General features: G+C 39.7%; 1 protein-coding gene across 3 annotated transcripts in view; it reads left to right on the top strand.

The window, feature by feature from the left end:
- TRPS1 (transcriptional repressor GATA binding 1) overlaps positions 1 to 22,881 on the top strand; it is a 421,564-nt gene that overhangs the window by 380,542 nt on the left and 18,141 nt on the right. For all 3 annotated transcript variants that reach the window (XM_089659035.1, XM_089659036.1, XM_089659034.1), the window contains one exon: positions 18,232 to 18,354. In XM_089659035.1, the coding sequence (XP_089515161.1) occupies positions 18,232 to 18,354 (123 nt within the window). The remainder of the gene's footprint in view (positions 1 to 18,231; positions 18,355 to 22,881) is intronic.

The raw sequence follows: 22,881 nt of genomic DNA, 5'->3' as shown, positions 1-22,881 counted from the left end.
TATTTACCCTTCCATATGGCAGAATAACACATGCTAAAAAAACTGACTTAATTTCTGAAATCTAAAAATAGGATGAAAGTTATAAAAATATACTTTTCCTTAATATATGAAAAAAAGTTTAGATGTGCAAATAAAATCCCCATTAATGCAGTAGGACTGGCGGCGATGTAGCAGTTGTGGAGTTCAGAAGGAATATATTGTAGGCAGCCCCGGTTACACCGCTCCTAGTTTACCTCTTACTGAGTCTGTTTGTGGACTCCTCTCCTTTCATCTTCATAGACTTTTGTTTTACTTCCTGAGCAGAGGACTTTTCTTAAGCTGTCAAGAAGGAGTTTGTGTCGGAGGAACAGATATATCTGGAGAGACCAAGATTCACAATTGGCCTTCCTATTGCTTTCTCCCTTTCTGTTGATTTTTTTTTTTTTAATTGAAAGTTCAACAGCTCTGTTGGTCTGTTTTGGAAGTTTCCCTGCCATGAAGTTCTAAAAAAGATAGAGAGAAAGAGCTAACTTTCTTCTTATAGATTTTATGTCGTCTACATTTAGTATAGAAAAGTGTATATCTCTGTCAGAACTGGACGAATCAATCCTGGTATTGTCAACATTACTTCAAATGCACTTTCAGCTGGGAAGTTAGTTTTAGTTTCTTTCTAACCCTGGACAATAATGATAGATAGCTGCAGATAGATAGATAAATACATGATAATTAGATGATACATCAGATAGATACATGATAATTAGATGATACATCAGATAGATAGATAGATTAGATAGATGGAGAGATAGATAATACGCAAACAGAGCAGAGTGCGACAACTAAGTGTAGCAGGTAACTTAACATTTATTAGAAAAAGACAGTTAAAAACTCACATTGAGCAAAATCAAAAGTGCTTAGCATAGATGCCTAGAGGGCTGTCAGTATGGATACATTGAGAGGGGTCCTGATGTTTCCTGCAGTAATCATAGAGACAGCAAGGGGGCGCCAGACTAAGTGCAGTAAGATGAAGAGATAGGTAGACAAAGAGAACAGAGTGTGCAGACGAAGTGTAGCAGGTAACATGACATTTATTAGAAAAAAACAACTCGCGTTTAGAAAAATTGAAAGAGCTTATTATAGTTCTCACATGCCTTTCAACAACTGGGGGGATGTCAGTACGGACACACTTGTGTTTTCTGTAGTAATCAGAGAGACAGTAAGGGGGTGCCAGACTAAGTGCAGTAAGATAGAAGAATGGACATAGCCAGTGGCGGACTAACCATTGGAGAACTCGGGCACTGCCCGAGGGCCCGGGTCAGTAGGGGGCCCCATGAGATGTCCCTGGTACCTTTCATAGGCTTTTTTGGGTGTGATTTGAGTGTGGGCAAGGACATAGGGGCCCCATGATCCCCTATTGCCCGGGGGCCGCATGAGTTGTCAGTCCGCCCCTGGACATAGCACATAAAAACTAGAAAACTCACTCAAATTGTATAGGCATGCACATGAAAGAAGCAGGAAGCAGGAGGTGGGGAGTGCAGATGAGGGCAGGAAACCGGAAGTGACATCAAAGGTGCCTGACTATGCATTTTGAGGCCACCACCTCTTTTTCAAGCCAGCTTGCCAGCTTCCTGCTTGCTCTATTGGCTGCCTGCTTACCTTGGCTACCCTGTAGTGTCAGTGATCTCTTGGAATCCTGGAATTTTCTGGAGTACCTGTGACTGGCACCTTAGCATACCATTCCTATGCATGTCTACACAATTTGAGTTAGTTGCCAATTTTGTGTGCTGTGTCCACTCTTCTAGTTTACTGCACTTTAAGGCCCTTTCCTATGGATTATTCACCCAAACTGTCCTCCTAGTTCACTTACTGTAGTTTGATCCGACTCAGTGTACACCTATTAGCGCCATATTGACTATCCTTTCACTTTAGATAGATAGATTTTCCTTATTTACTGAATTCCCTGAATTCCCTCGTGTTGTGGATTTTTTGTTGTGTGGATTGTTTTTCTGGATCTTATCTGCAGCTAGTTAAAAACATTATGAAGTCTTCTACAAACTTCTTTAATAAATGCTATTGAATATTCAGCCAAGTATGCATTTTATACTTGAAGATGTAAAATAAATTCAAACTTTTAATTATGGTTTTAAAAATATAGAAATCTAGCATGCCGTCATTTTTAAAGCATTTATCTATCTTAATTTTATCTATTGATCTACCTATTTATCTATGTAACAATTTATCATCTATCTATCTATCTATCTATCTATCTATCTATCTATCTATCACTATTAACCTTCTGTCTGTCTGTCTGTCTGTCTATCACTATTAACCTTCTATCTATCTATCTATCTATCTATCTATCTATCTATCTATCTATCTATCTATCTATCTATCTATCTATCTATCTATCACTATTAACCTTCTATCTATCTATCTATCTATCTATCTATCTATCTATCTATCTATCTATCTATCTATCTATCTATCTATCTACCTATCAATCTATTGTCTGTCATTCTGTCTATCTTAATTTTATCTATTGATATATCTATTTATCTATGTAACAATTTATTATCTATCTATCTATCTATCTACTTCCAGTTTGTCTGTCTATCTACCTATCAATCTATTGTCTGTCTGTCTATATATCTATCTGTCACCTAATCTGTCTCATACATGTTGCTGTACTTGGTGAGCTGGCTTCCCTCCCAGTCTCTGGATAGACGGACAGAAGTTGAATCCGTCATATCTTTGTATTGTGGTTTCCTCTGTACAGTAGGACGCGGTAAACATCTTCAAGCAGCTACAATATAATAGTAACACATATTACAAATAAAAATGACATCCAGATGTTTGTCAGGAGTTTTACAAGTATAAAGGTTACCATGTTTTTTATTACAAAGTAAAATATTTGAATTCTAGTTGTCAGCAGGAGTAGTACTAATGTTTCTCTGTAAGCTGTGTTTCATTAAATTATACTTTATGTATTGTAGAGCTCACTGCAGCCCTACAGTAGAACAGAAAGAAAGAACGGCTCGTGGCGAAAGGCAGAATTTCCTTTTATTGTGGTTTGGAAGGCAGTAAATAAACTCCAGCAGCAGGTTGTGTCACCATAGACAGCCGAAGCGTGTACTGCATGCAGTGACAGGTGTTTGTAGGACAGATGAGCCAATCATTGAGGGTTTTCAGGATGTCAGGTTTTCCTTATGGTAATCCCAGCATTACTTGGGACCTAAAATGGTGGCCCTGCATTTGTGGTTGTTTAACCATTTGCCTACAGGGCACTTTTAACCCCTTTCCTGCCCAGTACAATTTTCAGATTTCAGCGCTGTTGCACTTTGACAATTGTGTGGTCATGCAACACTGTACCCACACTAATTGCGCGGTCATGCAACACTGGGCCCAAACTAAATTTTTCATAATGTTTTTTAACAAATAGAGTTTTCTTTTGGTGGTATTTAACAACTTACAAATTTTGAAAAAAAAAATGTTTTTCTTAGTTTCTGTTATAACATTTTGTAAATAAGTGATTTTTCTCCTTTTTGTGCGCTTCTGAGGCTGCACTGAAGGGTCCTGATAGGCAGCACTGATGAGGCTGCACCGAATTGCGGCACTGATGGGCAGTGATAGGCAGCACTGATGGACTTTGACAGCCAGCACTGAAGAGCCACTGATTGGACACAGCTGATCACATGGTAAAAGGCTGCTTTGATTGGCCCTTTACCTGGACACATGATCATCTGTGTTCGCAGACCACACCCGGTTCATGCCCCAGGGGGTGTGCGGGGGGCATGCTTCTAGGAGGACATCCATGGACACCATCCCAGAACTAGTCGACCGTGCTGCAGCCGTCTTTTGACTATAGTGTGGTTGGGAACAGGCTAATGCAGGGGCAGCACGCAGTTATGTAAATATCTTGCTTGTAGTACTGGGGCTCTGAGTTCAGGGTCCACTAGACACTCTTACTGCATTGTCTTTATACACCAATCAGACATACCTTTATGAACACTGACAGGTTAAGTGATATCATTGATTTTGTGACAATGGCATCTGATAGTCGGTGGGATATATTAAAGAACGAGTAAACATGTTGTTCCTGAAGTTGATGTATTTAAAGCATAAAAATGGACATTTGTTTGTTGTGTATGGAGCTGCATAGCTGCAGACCGGTCAGGGCGTCCATGCTGACCTGTATTCACAGCCAAAAGTGCCTACAATGGGCGCACGAGCATCAGAACCATGGAGCAATGGAAGAAGGTGGCCTGGTCTGATGAATCATGTTTTCTTTTACATCATGTGGATGGCTGGGTGCGTACGCATTGCTTACGTGGGGAAGAGAAGGCACCAGCATGCAGTATGGGAAGAAGGCAAGTTGATGGTGGGATGCTTTGGATAATGTTCTACCTAGAAACCTTGGGTGCATGTGGAATTTACCTGGCATGTACCACCTACCTCAACATTGTTGCTGAGCAAGTATACTCCTTTATGAAAATGGTATTCCCCGATGGCAGTTTCCTCTTTCAGAAGAATAATGCTCCTCAAAAATGGCTCAAGAATGGTTTGAGGAGCACAACAACGAGGCCTCCAGAATTTTAAGATCCCAGCCAAATCGCACATCTGTGCTGGAAAAACAAGTCCCATCCATGGAGGCTCCATCTTGCCGCTTACAGCCACCCCCCCCCCCCCCCTTCCATCTCTAAACACTTACCTGACATCTCGTACCGCTCCAGCAATATCCCATCTGCAGCACAACTCCTCCACTTCCCAGTCTTGCAGGAGACAAGAAGAGCAGCAGGAGCCATAAGCTCCTGTTGCTGTCAGTCAAGCACCGGTGAGGAAGGTGCAGAGATGTGGCTTACCAGCTCTGTGTGTATCTATGGATGCACACAACCCAGCTCAGGAGCAAGTCTGTATGGGTGTCTGTATAGCACAAGGCTTGTAGGAAGAAGGAGCGAACAGTGCTGGTGGGGAATCACCAAAGAAGAGGTAAAGGACCACTCTCTGCAATACAAGCCTTTAGAATCTAATTTGGTAAGCTGCAATATATTACATTTTTTTTTTTGTTTCTGATACTCCTTTAATAATACTAAGGTTTTCTTTTCTCTCTCTCTCTCTCTCTCTCTCTATTTTTTCGTCCGTAGTAGTTCTGATATTTGTCGTCGTTGTCTTCTCAGAGTTCTGCTTTAACTATAAAGCACTGCAGGGAAAAATAGCCAGAAAATACCTCTCAGTAGGTGATTATTAGGACAGTAAGTGGATGCCATGTCAGCATCTTACCCAGGCAGAGAATGCTGCTTAGCTGTTATACCTTCTAAACATATTCTCTGTCACCAATCACTGCTCCTGGCAGAATCCTCTCTGCCTTCAGCACAAACTAACTTCTTGACATGTAAACTTTTCATAGCGACTAATGAGAATTATGCATAGATATTAGTGGTAGGAATACATATGAATGTATGCAAATGTAAAACTTGTTAGAAATAACTGGCACGGCAATAACAAATTTTGCATCTATGCCGTGTTTTTTTTTTTTCTCTCTACTAAAATGTGATTATGTATCATGCTGCACTCTTCTGCAAGTCAAGCAGGTTTTTGATAGAGGAAGATCAGGCTGTGTAAGGGCAGCTACATATGAATGATCCCCTCCGCCATAAGAGCACCATAGTTCACTTCAATGGCCAGGCTTCGATGGTTCAGTATTAAATGAAACAAAATGCTCTGCTTGGTGAACATGGCTGTATGTACGGAGCAAGAGGTCTCTTCAACCCGGAGATTAGGGAAAATTTTATGGGCTTTAAAAATACTTTCCATGCGCCCCCTTTCAAAGCTCATCTATATAAGCCTGTTAACCCTTTAGTGCCCAGAGGTAATTGGAACCTAGATGTCCTGATCAAATTTTGCAACATCATTATGTGTTTAAGGCCCCTTTCACATGGGGCAGAATCTGCTTCCTCAATGGGGAAACTATCCGCTGATCCCTCGCTAAGCAGAGTGGATGACAGGTCCATGTTCGCTCCTCCTGTGCAGAGTGGACACGGACATAACCTGCCCTGCTCTATGGGCGGTCGGATGGAAACGGACCGACTGTCCATTTACACCCAACTACCCTCCAATTCGATCCACCCAAATGTAGGTGAATGGATCAGTTTGGTGGTAGGCGAGTGTAAAGAGACACAAGTCCATTTACGTCTGCCACTCCATAGAGGTGAATGGAGGGTCCAATCAGGTCCAAATGAAAAACGAACATTGGGATCCAATCGGACTGATCATGTCCTTATGACTAGTTTGCCGACCTAAATTATTCAAAATTGCATCTTTATCTTAAAGTATAAGACAAATTGATTCATAGACCATTGGTTGTATGCCACTACCTTCAGATGAAAGCTTCACTGGGTCCCCACTGGAGTCACCTACTCTGTGAGGCTCAGATTTTTGCAAGTTTCTTTAGGTGATGATGGATTTCTTTTCCTCCTTCTACTGACATTTCTACCAAGATTTAACTGATTGCTGACTTCATGAATAAGTAGAAGTTTCCAGATTGGTGACCCTCAAGTATACTTTACCCAGACAAAGCGGGGATGGCCTGTAATGCTTGTGTTGGGCACATGCCTTAGTACAAGGTGCACGGAATGTAGTCAGCTGCAGGATGCTATACAGTTCCAGGGGCATGGTCCATCCTTATGGCAGCCAGACCCTTAAGATCTCTTTGAGGGCAAATATCACTACTTGCCAAACTCAATTTCTTGAGTTAAAATTGCCACATCATGAAATATTGCTTATGAGGCCACCATGTTTTTGTGTTCATTTTTGTAGCGTGTTTATTGGAGCTGCACCATTCATTTGAATGGACTTCCCGCCATTACAAAAACGCGCTAAAGAAGCTTATGATCCTAGATTTTGGCACTGAGTCCAGCTCGTTGTGACAGGTGTCTTTGCACATTTTTTGATGGAAAAACGGCTATCCACGTGTGGGGTGCCATTAAGAAATAATAGCTCTGCAAGCAAATTGTGCCTTTTAGCAAATTTTTGCACTTTTTCACACGTTTGTATAAATGCAGAAAGAAACATGCATGTTTGCTACGCCCAGATGTGAACGGGGCCTTAGCCCTACAGTATACACATGCAACGTTGTAATATATCAAATGATATTAATACATTGGGGTTGATTTACTAAAATCTGGTGAATCTCTGTATAGAAACCAATCAGCTTTCAGGTTTTATTGTCAAAGCTTAATTGAACCATCTGAAGTTAGAAGCTGATTGGCTACCATGCACAGCTGCACCAGATTTTGCACTATTATGTTGCTGTGCTGCAATATAATAGTTTATTTGAAATGCAATGCACCTACATCAAGAAAATGTGACAATTTGCATTCCTCCACAACCTCCAATCACAGATTATCAGGCCCACTCTCTGTTTGACCTTAACTTGGACGTTAAGCTCCACCCACTTACTATCTCTAATTAATGTGAGAGTGCCCCACCAGCCAGTAATGGCACGCTCATTAGATATTGGGTTGGCAGATGGGTGTAGTTTAGCTCTGGGCTAGTAGATACCCCATAATATTATACATACAAACAGTAAATATACTGGGATAGGTACATAATAATCAAAATATATAATTTTATATATATATATATATATATATATATATATGTGTGTGTATATATATATATATATATATGTTTTGTTTTAATTATTTTTTATTTTTTTACCTTTGTACCTGATATGTTATTATTATAGTAAGATAATGTAGACCTTCGCTCACACCAGGAACACGTGCAATGCTGCACAAAAACGCTCTGCCCCTTTGCAGATGCATAGCAGTGCTATTAATTTTTAATGGTGCCCCCACATATCCTGCAAATGCACACACATTTGTGTGCACTGAAATGCGTGGTATGGCAGTATCCTACACTTTGGTGCTGCTCAATTTTTAAAATGGTGAAGGCACCTTTTTTTGCAGGTCTCTCATTGACATGAATTGACCGCCTTAAATGTGATGCAGGGAAACGCATGGAAGTGTGCAAAAATGTTGCACCTCTGTGGTGTGAATGGAGCTGAAATTTGGTTGATTTTATGTTGTCTGTCTTTTAACAGGTTGAGGGATTTAGGGTAACTCCAACTTTGTAGGTAAAAATAGCAAATAAATAATAACAAAACATATAAAATTGCAACACAAGTCATATTGTAATTGAATGCTAATAAAAATTACATTTCCTTTTCAATCTGCAGCTCTGTCATTTTCTGGACAATACAATATGGCAACCTGGAGGTGATCTGTACACAGATGTTGTACAGAACGCCATACCCCCCCAAAATGTCATTTCTTGCTTGTGTATTTGTATTTAAGATACAAGTCAGATTTTGGGCATCTCCTGCAACAAAAATGTCATTTTTGGTGAGATCACGTCTAAAGGGATGCAGGCCCATCCACTTTTACTGATTAGAGCCCTGCACGTGCAGCAGCTGATAATTAGTCATTCACGTTTATTTGCACATGCACACAGTTATTTCTTCAGAATAACGAAAGGTGTTAAAGTTTGATAAAATCCTTGCAATGTACACAGATTACCCAGAGGGGAGGTTTTTTTTTTCAAGAAAAGTGGAGTTACACTTTAATAACAATAGTTTTTTTGCTGTTATAGCTTTTACAGATAAATAAAAGCGTTTACTTTTTCAGATTTTTGGGGGCGCTTTTAGGCTGAAGGCTTTCGGTATCTTTTGTGTGTGCCAAAACTTTTGTTTTCCGTTCTGTTCTCTCCCACAAGACATGTTTGAAAGTTTGTAAAATAGAACTTCTTCAATTAAAAAAAAAAATTGCAGAAGGAAAATACTGAGTGGAAAATATACTGAAGAACATCTGATGGTAGCAAACGCCTACAAGGAAGTGACTCAGAGATTAAAAACTCTTTCCTAACTTTATATAAATTAATGCAAAACATATCAGTGGACTAAGATCAGCACCGATAGCTAAATACTTTATTTTTGACAAGTTTACAGGAAAGATATGTAAAATGGAAAGAAGATAAGTAGTATATATACAGTATGTTTGTGCAATATTACTCACAACACATACAGCAGCTTTATAATAATATACAAGTCCAGGAATAGTATGCAGGTCACAAGGGCTAATAAACCATTTTAGCGCCACCTTCTGGCCATAACGGTAGTGCACTGATTGGAATAATAGTAATATTAATGATATTTGTATTACAATTAATATAATTATTAGACAGGATTTATGTATTACCGACAGTTTGTGTCACTCTTTACAATATAAAGGTAGACAATACAATACAAAAGGACAAGAGGGTTAGGAGATCCCACATTGCTGACCTCTTTCTAAAAATGTGAAACACTGTTTTTGCGGTGAGAGAAAAGCAGTGTGAAAACATACATAAACATACATAGGGAAGCATTATTCTTTTTCAGCTTTTCAAGCTTTTATTATGAAAGTAGCCCAAGTGTGAATGGGCTGTCAAAATATAGGGGTCAACATGGAGATCCCATGGAGAGAGAGAGAAGAAAAAAAAAAAAATAATATATATATATATATATATATATATATATATATATAACTTTTTTTCATGGTGTTTGTTAGCTGTGTGCCATATTCCAGTTACCCCCAGGTTTCTACAGTTGCCTAAAATTGTAAAGATGGGTTGTTATGTTGGATAATTTAATGTTGATTCTGTATATACAGCAATCTGTCAGGCTGACAGCAGGATCTCTCTATACCGCTCTCTTTCTGTGCTGTTGAAATGAGAAAAAAGCCTGGGGAAAGAGCCCACCAGGGAACTTCCACTCCCCCGGTAGCCCAGTTTGAGCCTGATACTGTGTACTTAATAAAATGCTCAAACTTCTTTTTTTTCCCTTTATAGAAAAAAGTAAATAATTCATTGGATCACATGTGTATACCTATATAAGACGTAATGGATTACAGCTCCACATAGTGCCTGTAGTGATGAATGCTTGTTGGAGATTTTATTGAGAATGTAGCACTTTTTTGTAGCTGAGGGCTGTTGGCTGTTGTTGGTATTGACTTACACTGATTAATTAGATGCAGAACAATTAAAACGCTGATACCAGTCCATGTTCAAGACATTTTTTTTCTGTGATTCTAGTATGTTTTCAAAGAAGTTTTAAAGAGAACCTGTAGCCAAATAAATACATATATGAAATGCACCCGCAGGAAATATTTTACCTGCTAAGTGGTTTGTATGTTATAAATGACCAAACACCAAATTTCACATGCCATATATGCAATGACACATTTCTGAGCCTGGATATGTGGTTAGGAGCCTCTAGTAAAATTCCTTTGAATTGTTTAGTGAACAGATATATCAACGCGTTTCAAGGAATGAACATGTCCTGAAGAAGGGGGAGTCCAACAATACATAGGAGAATCTGGAAGAAATATGGCCTGATTTAGAGCTGGATTAGGCTGGTTCAGATCATGACTTAAGTGCATTGAGCACAGCCAGTGTTTCTGTTCAATAAAAAATTCAAAAGAACCTCCAAGTGAGCATTGACATTTTGTTTAGGCGCTTCTTACCACGTATCTAGGGTTTGATCTTCTGATGAGTGATCCCCCCCATTGTGACCAGAGAAACAACAGCCTACAACCTTACCTGTGTCTACACACACCTACAGATATCACTGTTATATCTCATCCAAGAAGTATTCCCCCACCCCTATTTTGGATTTACACAAAAAATTATTCTCATTCAAACTGAAATGTTGGTAGGTTTGGGATAGTGCTGGAACAGAGTCTGGAATATTGCAGACATCCTATCATTTCCTGCCTAAATTCAGGTGACTATACCCTTTCTGGTGTTGCCCAACAAATTCTTCAATTTCCTCTTTGTCAGTTATAGAGAAGGCCCACCCACTGAAAGTCTGATTTCAGCTTAGCCACTCTCTTTGCAGGGTATATTCGCTGCTACAATGACTCTGTACTTCCTATGTGGCTGAGATATCATTTCAACATTTGTTCAAGGTTAGGCAGAGTTTTCAATGAGTCAGCTGACTCACAGACCTAAAATAGCAAGGAGGAGCAATGAGGCGTAACTATAGTAGAGTCTGAGGAGTATGTATTGATCAAATATGGTTACCCCAATGTTTATAGAGAGTCACAAACTATACAAAGAAACAATATTTTTTAAAAGTTCAACAGAAATCTGCTTTACATGTTTGTCTGAAAAATTATTAAAACTGGAGAGTGCAAAATCTAGTGCAGCTCTGCTTAGAAACCAACCAGATTGCAGAATTTTTTGTCAAAGCTCAAATGAACAAGCTGAAAATAGAAACTGATTTTCTACCATGCACAGCTGCATCAAATTTTGAACTCTCCAGTTTTAGTAAGTAAACCCAAATGTATGTTCCTAAAGGTTAGTCATGTAATATTATGACACTGTATCTAAAAGCAAATTTTTTTTAAAGTTTGGATAGAATAGGGATAGGGTTAGAACACCTGTCAGTGTTTTATTGATGTTTGTGTCTAGGGAGAGTCATTTGGTCGATTTTTGCTTTTGTCTACTGTCACTGTCACTGAAACCGAGGGGAAAGCCAAAAAGTTGAGTGGCTTACAGAGCAGGAATAGAAGAGAAACCGTCCAATAGGAACACTTGTTCTGGTGGCAGCTGTCACTGGTAGTTTTGACCATGCCTAGGCACAGTTCACCCCTTGGTCCAAATCATTTATGTAGTATGAGTGCTCCAAACAATGTCCGGGAACAGCTAAGAGTACTGTTCAATTGGAAGAGATGGTTGCACACATCGTTGACTTGTGGTCCAAATGATTCACTTCAGTGTGAGTGTAAACTGTTCCTGAGCACAGAATCTTTCAAAGATTACTGATCATGGAAGCTGGAATCACTGTGGTCTGACTGGCAGAGGTGATGATGTAAGTGTGCCCCAGAATGGGCAGTATGAAGTGGAGAGGGGGGACAATTGAACTTGGGCACAGTTTCAACCATGCTCATTGTAAGTACACCCCAAGAAAAAAATTTCTCTCACTTTGGGAAGCTTAGCTCTCACTTCCTCTTGTGTGTATAGAAAAGGAAGTCAAAAAAGAATCTCACTAATCAGACACAACAGATTTTGGACCCCACTGTCATCTAACCAAGCATGCAACTATTCTACTATATTACTGCTACTATAAAAAGCGAAAATGTAATCTAAAAGAGGATGACCTATTGTTATATTAAGTAATGATCTAATCTATGTGAAGTTCACATAATCTGCAGTCACTTTGTCTATTTGCAAAGAAAACAGGAAAGTAAATGAAATGCACAAAGAGTTTATTGATAGCCCCATGATTGAATCATTATTGTTATTAAAGAAGAATTGCAGTCGAGCACTTTAATGAAATTTCTTATTCCTAGGAAAGTGCTATTGTCATATTGACTTTCAGCTCTGTAGACATCTTCAATGAACTCGCTCATGTCAGACCTTTATGCAAATCCAGCTTACCAATCTCCATCTATTTACATTTCAATCCTGTCCCCCATATCGATAATTAATTGAGATTGCTGACTGCCTGCCAGAGCAGGTATGCGTAAATGCATGCTCGTAATTAGGTTAGCGAAGGAGCTTCTCTGATGGTGCTTTACATCCTGATAGAAATATTATCCTATGCAAAAGTATCTATACAGCGTATATATTTCTATTTGTATTTTGGTTGTAGTTATTCATTGTGAAACACTTGATGAATAAACTGCCAAGTTAATGCCAAGAAAACGCTCAATTCCACAGGCCAAAATGATGTCTGCACAACGGGTTTTTTTTTCTTTGAAATGTATCAGAGTACAATTGCATCCATTGTATTCCTTTTGGCAGTCAACTCGATTTCTGCAGCATAGTCTCGTGTAAAAAAAAATAAAATCTGCAAATTTGGAAGAAATCCCTTAAAATGGCTAGTTTTATAATAAATGCCATTTCCTGTGTAATAAACTGGATTTGCTAAATTTTTGTCAGTTTGCCTGGACAAGTGATGAAGTGTGTATGTACATATGAAATACCCAAGCAGATTAGGCTGTTGTCCAGGGCGGATGTTTTTGGGAGTGTGGGCAAAAATATGCCATTGTATGATTCAGTGATATCTCACAAATATTTCAAATGATCTTAACAGACGTTGGCACTATGTGGGTTTTCTTGCGGCATGCTTCTCTTAAAGGGAACTGTTTTTTTTTTTTTTTTTAAATCATAACAGGTTTTTTATTTAAAGTCCTGCCTAGTTCCAGGAATCACAAGATGCCTTGTGTTGTCTTTATTAGCCAGAAATCCATCTCAATAGACCTCTTAGATCTAGTTTTCCTTTTTTTTTAATGAGGGTTTTCACTTTCCCAACTTCCTGGCTAAGGCATTCCCACCTACCTGCACCCCCATTAAGAGTTAATGGCCACTGTAGTGCCCTGCTGGGACATGGGGATGTCAGTTGGATAGGGCTTAGCTCGAGTTTGACTAGAGCCCTGATTTCTCTAACTCTGAGAGGTCCAGAGGCTTTTCTAGCTAATAAGTGTGAGAACATTTTGTTTTAGGCTGAACTCCAGCCTTACCTTCAGTCTTGCACATTTGTACAGGCTCCTCTCCTGTGCTAAAAATTGCACAATGTGCATTAGAAGCTTCAGCAAGTCAGATAAAATCTGCCTCATTTCCTGGCTGGAAGACATCCAGCATAATCTAGCGCCTTCCTCCCCAGCCGTTCCGTCCCTGGCCCACCCCTTTCATTCATTGGCTTTCAGTTCTTAAAATCATGAAGGCTCAGCATCACATGGGTGATATTTATACAAATGTAGCCCGTCTAAAAGCGCACACTCCTCCAGGCGACTATCCACCCATCGAACCGTTTTGATATTTCCATAACTTCCACTAAAAGCCAGCCAGTTTGCATTGCAGGCCTTTTAACCACTTTACTATGGCGCTATAACCTATTAACAGCTACAGCGCAGTCGTCCAGTTCTGGGAGAGCATCATATGATGTCCTCCCTGAACTAAACCCCCGCGCACCCCCAGTGAAGTGCACATGGTGCTGTCTGTGATCGCTGTGTGTTTTGGACACAGCTGATCACAGTGCTGCCCATCAGTTTTTTGATTGCCAATCATTTGCCAATCACAGTGGCCTTTTACGATTTGATCAGCTGTGTCCAATCACAGCTGACCACTATGTATATACACTTGCTGGTTATCGGCCATACTTTCCTTATGCTGTCACAGCGTGAGGAAAGTACTACTAGTAAGTGGCAACTGTCAATGCAGACATCTGCACTGATAATCAGAGCACTAATTATCAGTTCCCTGATTATCAGTAGAGCCCCAACAGTGCTGCCCATCAGTACTCAGCAGTGTTGCCCAACAGTGCCCATCCGTTCCACCTATCAGTGCTACCAGTCAGTGCCCTTCAGTTCTACCTATTAGTGCCCACCAGTGCCACCTATCAGTGCCCATTATTGCTGCCCATCAGTGCCGCAGATCAGTGCAGTATTATCAGTGCATCCTCATCAATGCCCACCAGTGCCGCCTCATCAGTGTAGCCTATCAGTGCTGCCTCATCAGTGCCCCCTATTGGTGCTGCCTCATAAACCCACATCAGTGAAGGAAAAAAATGACCTATTTTCAAATTTGTATAATAGAAACAAAGAAATCTTTTTTTTTTCCTAAATGTTCTTTTTTTTTTTTATAGTGCAAAAATTAAAACACACAGTTGTGATTAAATAAAACCAAAAGAAAGCTCTATTTGTGTGAAAAAAAAATGATAAAAATGTCATATGGCTACAGTGTTGCAACTGCGCAATTGTCATTCAAAGTGCGACAGCACTGAAAGCTGAGAATTGGCCTGGGCATTGGAAGGGGGTAAAAGGCAAATGGTTAAGAGAAGTACTGAGGCAGAGTGCTGTGATGTTTTGAGGAAGATGTACAGCACCCCAATAAAGATGGGGGAGTGGAGGGCGTTTTTTTTTGTTTTATATTAGTAGGAGTCCCAGCTAGTGTGAATGCTTTTCACAGGCTGCTCTCAGACACACATGAGCTATGGGTAGACTCTTGTGGTAAGGGGAATGAAGATATAAGACGCTATAGATTACATGTTTCTGTCCAGATATAATTTATCGCTGCCTTCAAAATCCATCCTGTTTCAGAGGTTCTGAAGGCCCCCTCCACCAGGACCTATATGTGCAGGAGGAAATGTGGTCTGAATCTGGACAGGGAATGAGAGCTGTCACCATAGGATAGGAAGTGTTTTAGGCTTCATACAGGGGTGGGCACAGGTGCTCCATCCAGCCCCACTGCTGGCAGCCTGTCAAACTTCATGAGAGGTTGACAACTGCAGTGACTGGAACAGTGCATCTAGTTGTATGTACGTTTAGGGCAGTATGGGTCCATGGACAAATGCTCAAAATACAGACTTCTTGAGTTCTGGTCATTTATGGAAGGCTTACATTTGCTGCAGCACCCAGGGATAAAGCTTGTCAGGCTGCAGTGAAAATGGCACCTGAATATGTTTTTTCCTGAAGGTGATCTGTTGAAAGTAGAAATAAAATTGGCAATCCTAAGGATTTGAGCGACTTTGGCAAGGGCCAAATTGCAATGCCTAGATGACTGGGTCAGAGCATCTTCAAAATTACAGCTGTTGTGGGATGTTCCCAGTCTGCAGTGGCCAGGACCTACCAAAAGTGGAACGAAGAAAAAAACAGCAATCCAGCTACAGGGTCAAGGGCGGCCAAGGCTGTTTAATGTACGTGGAGAGCAAAGGCTGGCCCGTGTAGTCTGATCTAATAGAAGGGCTACTGTAGCTCAAATTTCTGCAAAAGTTAATGCTGGTTTGGATAGAAAGATATCAGAACACACAGTGCATCATAGTTTGTTGTGTATGGGGCTGTGTAGCTGCAGGCTGATCAGGGTACCTTTCTGATGTGTGTCTACAGCCAAAAGTGCCTACAATGGGAACATTAGCATCATAACTAGACAGATCATAACAGATCAGTTGAAGAAGGTGGCCTGGTCTGATAAATGACATTTTCTTTTACATAATTTGGATGGCTGGGTGTGTGTGCATCTCTTACCTGGAGAAGTGATAATACCAGTATACACTATGGGAAGAAGGCAAGGCAACAGAGGCGATGTGTTTCTTTGGGCAATATTCTGCTGGGAAACCTTGGGTCCTGTCATTCATGTACATACAGTAGATGTTACCTGGAGAAGTGATAATACCAGTATACACTATGGGTAGAAGGCAAGGCAACAGAGGTGGTGTGTTTCTTTGGGTAATGTTCTGCTGGGAAACCTTGGGTCCTGTCATTCATGATCATACAGTAGATGTTACTTTAAAGTTCCTTCCTCAATTGGTCAGAGCTGTTTTGATGGCAAAAGAAGGACCTACTGAATATTAAGTGGGTGGTCAAAATGTTATGACTAGTCGGTGTATAAAACCTAGCTCCCTTCCATAAACCCCAAACTATTTATTCTGTAGCTTTGCATTAGTTCTCTGCTACTGATTCACTTTTGGACCATCTGTAATCCAGTGGCTTCATTATCTATCCAGTCATGGTTAATAAATCTCATGAGAGTCTTTCCTTGCATTCTGCCAGGAAGCTACAATTGATGGTGACACATAACATTAGATTTCAGGAGGTTGTGATGTCAATGTGTAAAAGGTAAGAATAGGAAACCATTACTACATGGGGACTTGTAAAAATGTTAAAGGTACTGTTTATCATTTAGGATTCGTGCAAATATCAAATCACCTGCTGACAGTAGAAGTAACTAAATATGTATCCTTACAGGAAAGTATTGTTCTAGTTCAAAATTAGGGCATAAATCAAAATTCAACAGTTGCTTCTAAAGGGTGGCTTCACTTTTTGTTTCCCATCCCATCATCACCCAAATGTAAACGGTGTTTACACAGTATGTACAGCAAATGGTTAACTACAGCAATAGATGGGAAGATATTTCACTGGTGTTGAGGCATACACCCATCCTGGCTTAAGTCAATGATTTGCTTAGACATGCATTTGGCCAGCTCTATTTTGTGGTACACCCATGGTGAGATGCTGGCTTACTTTTCTTGATACAAAGTGATGGTCAATCTTTTTTCTAACACTGAGCTGCCAGAAAAATTCTGATAATGAGCTCTACCAATTTGTGATCCATTACCATTCTATTGTGAATCCACTAAAAGAAATGCTAGAATTTGTTGTACCACTTGCAAATTTTGAGCTATTTATGAAGTTTAATATTTAAAAGAGTTCATCATTAGCAAATGTATGTTCAAAGTCAACCATGTTTGCTGTATGGGGATCAGAATGGTACTCTTGCAGCTTTAGTAAATTCAGGAAAAGCTGGTGTGTCTGAGTGCATATATGTAGTAAGGTATATGTTCTTCCTATCCTTGTCCTATGCCCTTCCCGTAATGGGATTCTATAAACTAAAGATGTGTACACACTGGGTAAGAGCTTAAGGATAACGTTACTTTAAAAATACAGAAGAAATTACTAAACCTACATTATAGCATCACCTCCCCACTTTTCATGTTTACCTTTAATGAATGACCACTCATATCCCGTTTAACTTTGCTGCCAGTATTGGGCTCATTTGCTGACAGATGCTTCTAGTTATGAACTGCTGCAGTGATTCCCAGCAAGGATGGAGAACAAGGAAATCATCTTCTTCACATACCTGTCTGATTCAGTATCTACATTACAAGGAGCCATAAATGATAATTCCAGTGTTGCACTGCGTGCATGTGGCCATTGTAGATCATAAACTGCAGTATTGCAGGTGTGGGTGTGTGTGTCACAAAACATTAAAGATCCAAGGAAATCATATAATCATAATAATGGAAACATTGTTAATGACTTCCATAGAGTTTGAGGTTTTTAATATTTATATACTTGTCGCATTAACTATAATGTACATAGGTATATTATTTTATAGCTTTTGTCGGTTTTATTTTCTTTTATGAATGTTCCTGCCAATATTAATTGTAGGGACATTTAATCCTTAGGTTCAGCCAGCAGCCTGAATTTATGGTTTGTCCAAAAGCAAAGTCATTACTTAGAACAAGTAGATCTAATTATGATGAAGACAATTTCATTTGTGCTTAATTTGGCCTGAAGACTTGGCCTACTGATATCCCAGTAGAGTAAACCTTGTTTGGCTATGTTACAGGAAATCTTTGCTAATTTGACTTTTTATTTAAAAAAAAAAAAACAGTTGCTTGTGTTTCATGTATGGTTTGCTTTCTTTAATTTTCAGAGACGTAGAGGCTCTGGAGTTTTTTGTGCCAATTGCCTGACCACAAAGACTTCACTATGGAGAAAGAATGCAAATGGAGGCTACGTCTGCAACGCCTGTGGCTTGTACCAAAAACTGCACTCGGTAGGAAAACCATGTTTGTTACTTTTTTTTCCAAGTCCCTTGTTCTATATTTACTTAAATAACTTTGGTGTTTTTTGATTATATCTGCTCGATGTACTAAACTTAATCTCCTTTTCATAGGCACTATGATATATAGTATATCTAACAAGTTTTGCATAGCATAGGGAAGGGTTAGAATGCCTGTCAGTTTTTCTTATTATGCCCCTGCTGTATCTGGGTCCCTTCTGGGGAGATTCACCCTCTCCATTTATTCAGATAATCATGTTTTAGCTATAGATACACTTAAAGTGGAGTTTCACCCTCCACCCCCCCCCCAATATATTTTTTTCAAACCGTTGCTTATCTGGTAGTGAGTTCTGCACATTTTTGATACTCATCCTCCCAGAGGATCCATCTTTGTCCAGTTGAGATAATCTCTTCTAGCAGTGCTCGGTTCTGCGTTGCCATGTTTTCCTGTAATGTCATCGATAGGCTGCTGACTATCCCGGGTTCAGCCAACGCGCCTACCATTGATGCACCGATAGACCTGTCCCCTCTCCTTTTCTCAATGAAAAGCTATGCTTCCTACGATATGTGATGTGCGTATCCCAAGTAGAAAACAGAGCACAGTGCACTTCATGCGCCTAGACTAGTGGTCTCCAAATTAAAGCCTAGGGGCCAGAAGCAGATCTTCCTTGCCTTTATACAGTTCTTGGGGCACTATTCCTCCCATTGACACCAACAATGGGGCATCATTTCTGCTACTGACAAACAATGGGCACTATTCCTCCAACTGACACCTATGATGGGGCAGTACATCTTTCACTGACACCAACCAAATAAATAAAGAAGTTGAAGATCCACTTTCATGGATCTTTCATGGGGCAGATGAAGCCTCTTACCCTTTTTCCAGGTGTTACTGGGGACCAGCAGTGTTTGTGCGCAAGTGTGCACAGCCTCTATAATCAAGGGCCTGATAGTAGTTCAGAGCTACACCCTGGAGACAGGAGATTCTCTGCCCAGAAGCCATGCATGGTTCAGAGCAGAAGGGTGCTATACAAGAGAGGGTAGAAAGAGAGAGGTGCACAGTTGAATGCAAGCACAGGGGTGCTGAGAGTTGGTCTGTGGAACCAGTCCAAGGATCCTAGGCTTGAGGCCTGAGCAGTAGCACTGCGAAAAGAAGCTGGAAGACTTGGTGTAATATTTTTTATTGTGTTTGAAATGGTGGTGAAAGCCCCTGCAAGGGCAACCATTTTGTTGGAACCTTTCTTTCTCCTTTAAATAAAAGTGGGCCAACAAGCCCTAAAACGGTATGTTCTGGCTGGACTGAACTCCCTGGCAAGCACTACACCGAAGCAAAACTCTGGAATATCACAGTTTGTAGTTTAAATAAGGAGAACAGCCTGGGTGATAACCGTTCCTCCCTCCATATACACAGTGGAAAGAGTGAGCATAGCCAACCAGTGGTGTGTTATTAAAAGGATCACCAGGTGAAAATAAAGGAAAATGCATGAAAAAAAGATAACTAATGCAGTGTGACCTCATCTAGAAACTAGCAAGCTGCAATATGTTATTTAATTTAGATACACTTTAAGTCTAATATAATCTTTGGAAGTATCTCAACAAAAATGTAATTCTTATTGCAAATCGTTCCGGTAATTTGACTACAGGCTTTGTGCGGTCTTGTAGAAAAAGCAGATATGAGATATTTTGGTGCATTTTGCCCCAGTTGTCATGGTGAAAAGGAAGTAACATTTTAATTTTTTTCAGACTTTGAAAATCGTAGCATATCATTAAATGAAAGAAATGGCCAGTGTAGCAATTATATTATGTAGTTTATATCAATTGTTTAGCAAAAGTGGTGTTTTCATTTAAATGTTTAGATCCCTTAATGGTACACTATTGCCTTTGGGTGTTTTAATGGGTTCTGTTATTTGGTGATGCTCTTGTATCTTCCCCAATAAATATAGCACACAACATTTATTTACAGAGTGCTAGATCGCTGTCTTGTTCAGCAACATTAGCTGTTAACAAAACCTCTTTTACCATCCCTTCACATAATATTTATTGTGAATTTCTCCACTCCTCTGGAAAATAGCCCAAAATCCACTGCTCCCTTGAGTACTCCTATTATTGGCACTGAAATATTTTCCTGCAACGGAATTTATGTGAACTTTACCTGTAGTATATTCTTTTGACTTATGAAGTGCAACAAATTCTTTAAAAAAGGGTTTAAACTGTCCATTGTTGCATTTCCTTCTTCCTGTGCATAAACACTATTGCCCATTTATTCCAAAATGTATTGAAACATAGCATGGCACATTCGTTTCGAAGCTGTATTACTTGGAATGTTTCTTTTTCCTCCTTTTTGCTTATTCATAGCCATCAGATTTTGTGTCAGTCATCTGATGTAGAAGGAAAGAGAGACAGGTAAAATGAAGCATTGCAGAATCTAAGGTTCCATGTCTGATATTTTCGAAATTCAGAAAGATGATAACATTGAGAAAAATATACAAGAGAAGCAAGAAGAAAAAAATAAAAATAAACCATTAGTTCATGGGTATTTCAAACAAAATAATAGTAAAAACTGCTAGCAGGAATTTTTTTTTGTTTTTTTTAAGCACTTATTATTATTTGCTTTGTCACTTCATTTTGTTTATTCAGCGCTGCACTTTATATTTTCAATATTGAGTTGGCCCACCCTTTGCAGCTATAACAGCTTCAACTTTTCTGGAAGGCTGTCCACAAGGTTTAGGAGTGTGTCTATGGGAATGTTTGACCATTCTTCCAGAAGCGCATTTGTGAGGTCAGGCACTGATGTCAGATGGGAAGACTTGGCTTGCAGTCTACACTCTAATTCATCCCAAAGGTGTTCTAACGGGTTGAGGTCAGGACTCTGTGCAGGCCAGTCAAGTTCCTCCAACCATTTTGTTGGTCCACTTTTATTTAAAGGAGAAAGTAAGGTTCCAACAAGCCCTAAAACAGTATGTTCTGGCTGGACTGAACTCACTGGGAAGCACTACACATAAGCAAAACCTTGGAATATCACAGTTTGTAGTCTAAATAAGGAGAACAGCCTGGGTGATAACCATTTCTCCCTCCATATACACAGTGGAAAGAGTGAGCATAGCCAACCAGTGGTGTTTTATTAAGAGGATTACCAGGTTATAAATAAAGGAAAATGTATGAAAAAAGATAACTAATGCAGTGTGACCTCATTGAGGTCAGGACTCTGTGCAGGTCAGTCAAGTTCCTCCACCCCAAACTCGCTCATCCACGTCTTTATGGACCTTGCTTTGTGCACTAGTTGAAACAAGAAGGGGCCATCCCCAAACTGTTCCCACAAAGATGGGAGCATGAAATTGTCCAAAATGTCTTGGTATGCTAATGCCTTAAGAGTTCCCTTCACTGGAACTAAGGGGCCAAGCCCAAGACCTGAATAACAACCACACGCCATAATCCCCCCCTTCACCAAACTTTACACTTGGCACAATGCAGTCAGGCAAGCATCGTTTTCCTAGCAGCCACCAAACCCAGACACCTCCATCGAATTGCCAGACAGAGAAGCGTGATTCATTACTCCAGAGAACACGGCTCTACTGCTCTGGAGTCCAGTGGCGGCATGCTTTACTCCACTTCATTTGACACTTTGCATTGCATGTAAGTCTTGGATGCAGCTACTCAGCCATGGAAACCCATTCCATGAATCTCTATGTGCACTGTTGTTGTGCTAATCTGAAGGCCACATGAAATTTGTAGGTCTTTAGCTATTAACTCTGCAGACAGTTGGTGACTTCTGCACACTGTGCACTTCAGCATACACTGACCCCGCTCTGTCATTTTACGTGGCTTACCACTTCATGACTGAGTTGCTGTTGTTCCCAGTTGCTTCCACTTTTCTATAATATTGCTCGCAGTTGACCGCAGAATATTTAGTAGCTAGGAAATTTCACAGATGGACTTATTGCACAGGGGGCATCTTATCACGGTACCACAGTTGAATTCACTGAGCTCCTGAGAGCAACCCATTCTTTTACAAATAATATAACCTTTTTGTGATATACCATAAAATAATGATCATATTATAACACATTAAAAATTAAGATTAAACCATAAAGTGTCCAATACCAATAAAGTCCCAAAAGTGTCCAAAAAGTCCAAAATTTCAAACTTTTATCCAATAAGAAGGATTGGCTCCTATTTAATCCGGCAAAAACCTCAAAATAAAGAAATAAATACTCTAGTGCATTACCTTTTATACAAAAAGAATAATTATTCGGTGCAAATCACAAACCACTCCAAAAAAAGTGTCCAAAAAAAAAAAAAAGAAAAAAAAATAATAATAAAAGTAATTCCTTATATGTGCACATATAACACAAACTATGAACTGGTTGAAGCCTGTACAGGAGCCATGGTCAGAGCTGGAATCTCTGTATTTTTAATGAATGTAAGTTACTATTAAATTTTCCCTATGCTTTTAAGATCAGTCTTAAGACCCTTCTTGTCTTTCTGAGGACCTTGGAAAATTATCTTTGGAGAGAGAATGGA

This window comes from Staurois parvus, unplaced genomic scaffold (genome assembly GCF_062004578.1).
Source record: "Staurois parvus isolate SC_StPar_1 unplaced genomic scaffold, SC_StPar_1.0 ptg000030l, whole genome shotgun sequence".
In the NCBI taxonomy this organism is placed as follows: domain Eukaryota; kingdom Metazoa; phylum Chordata; class Amphibia; order Anura; family Ranidae; genus Staurois; species Staurois parvus.
Note: the sequence above shows the minus strand (reverse complement) of the source record. Positions and strands in the feature narration are given on the sequence as shown.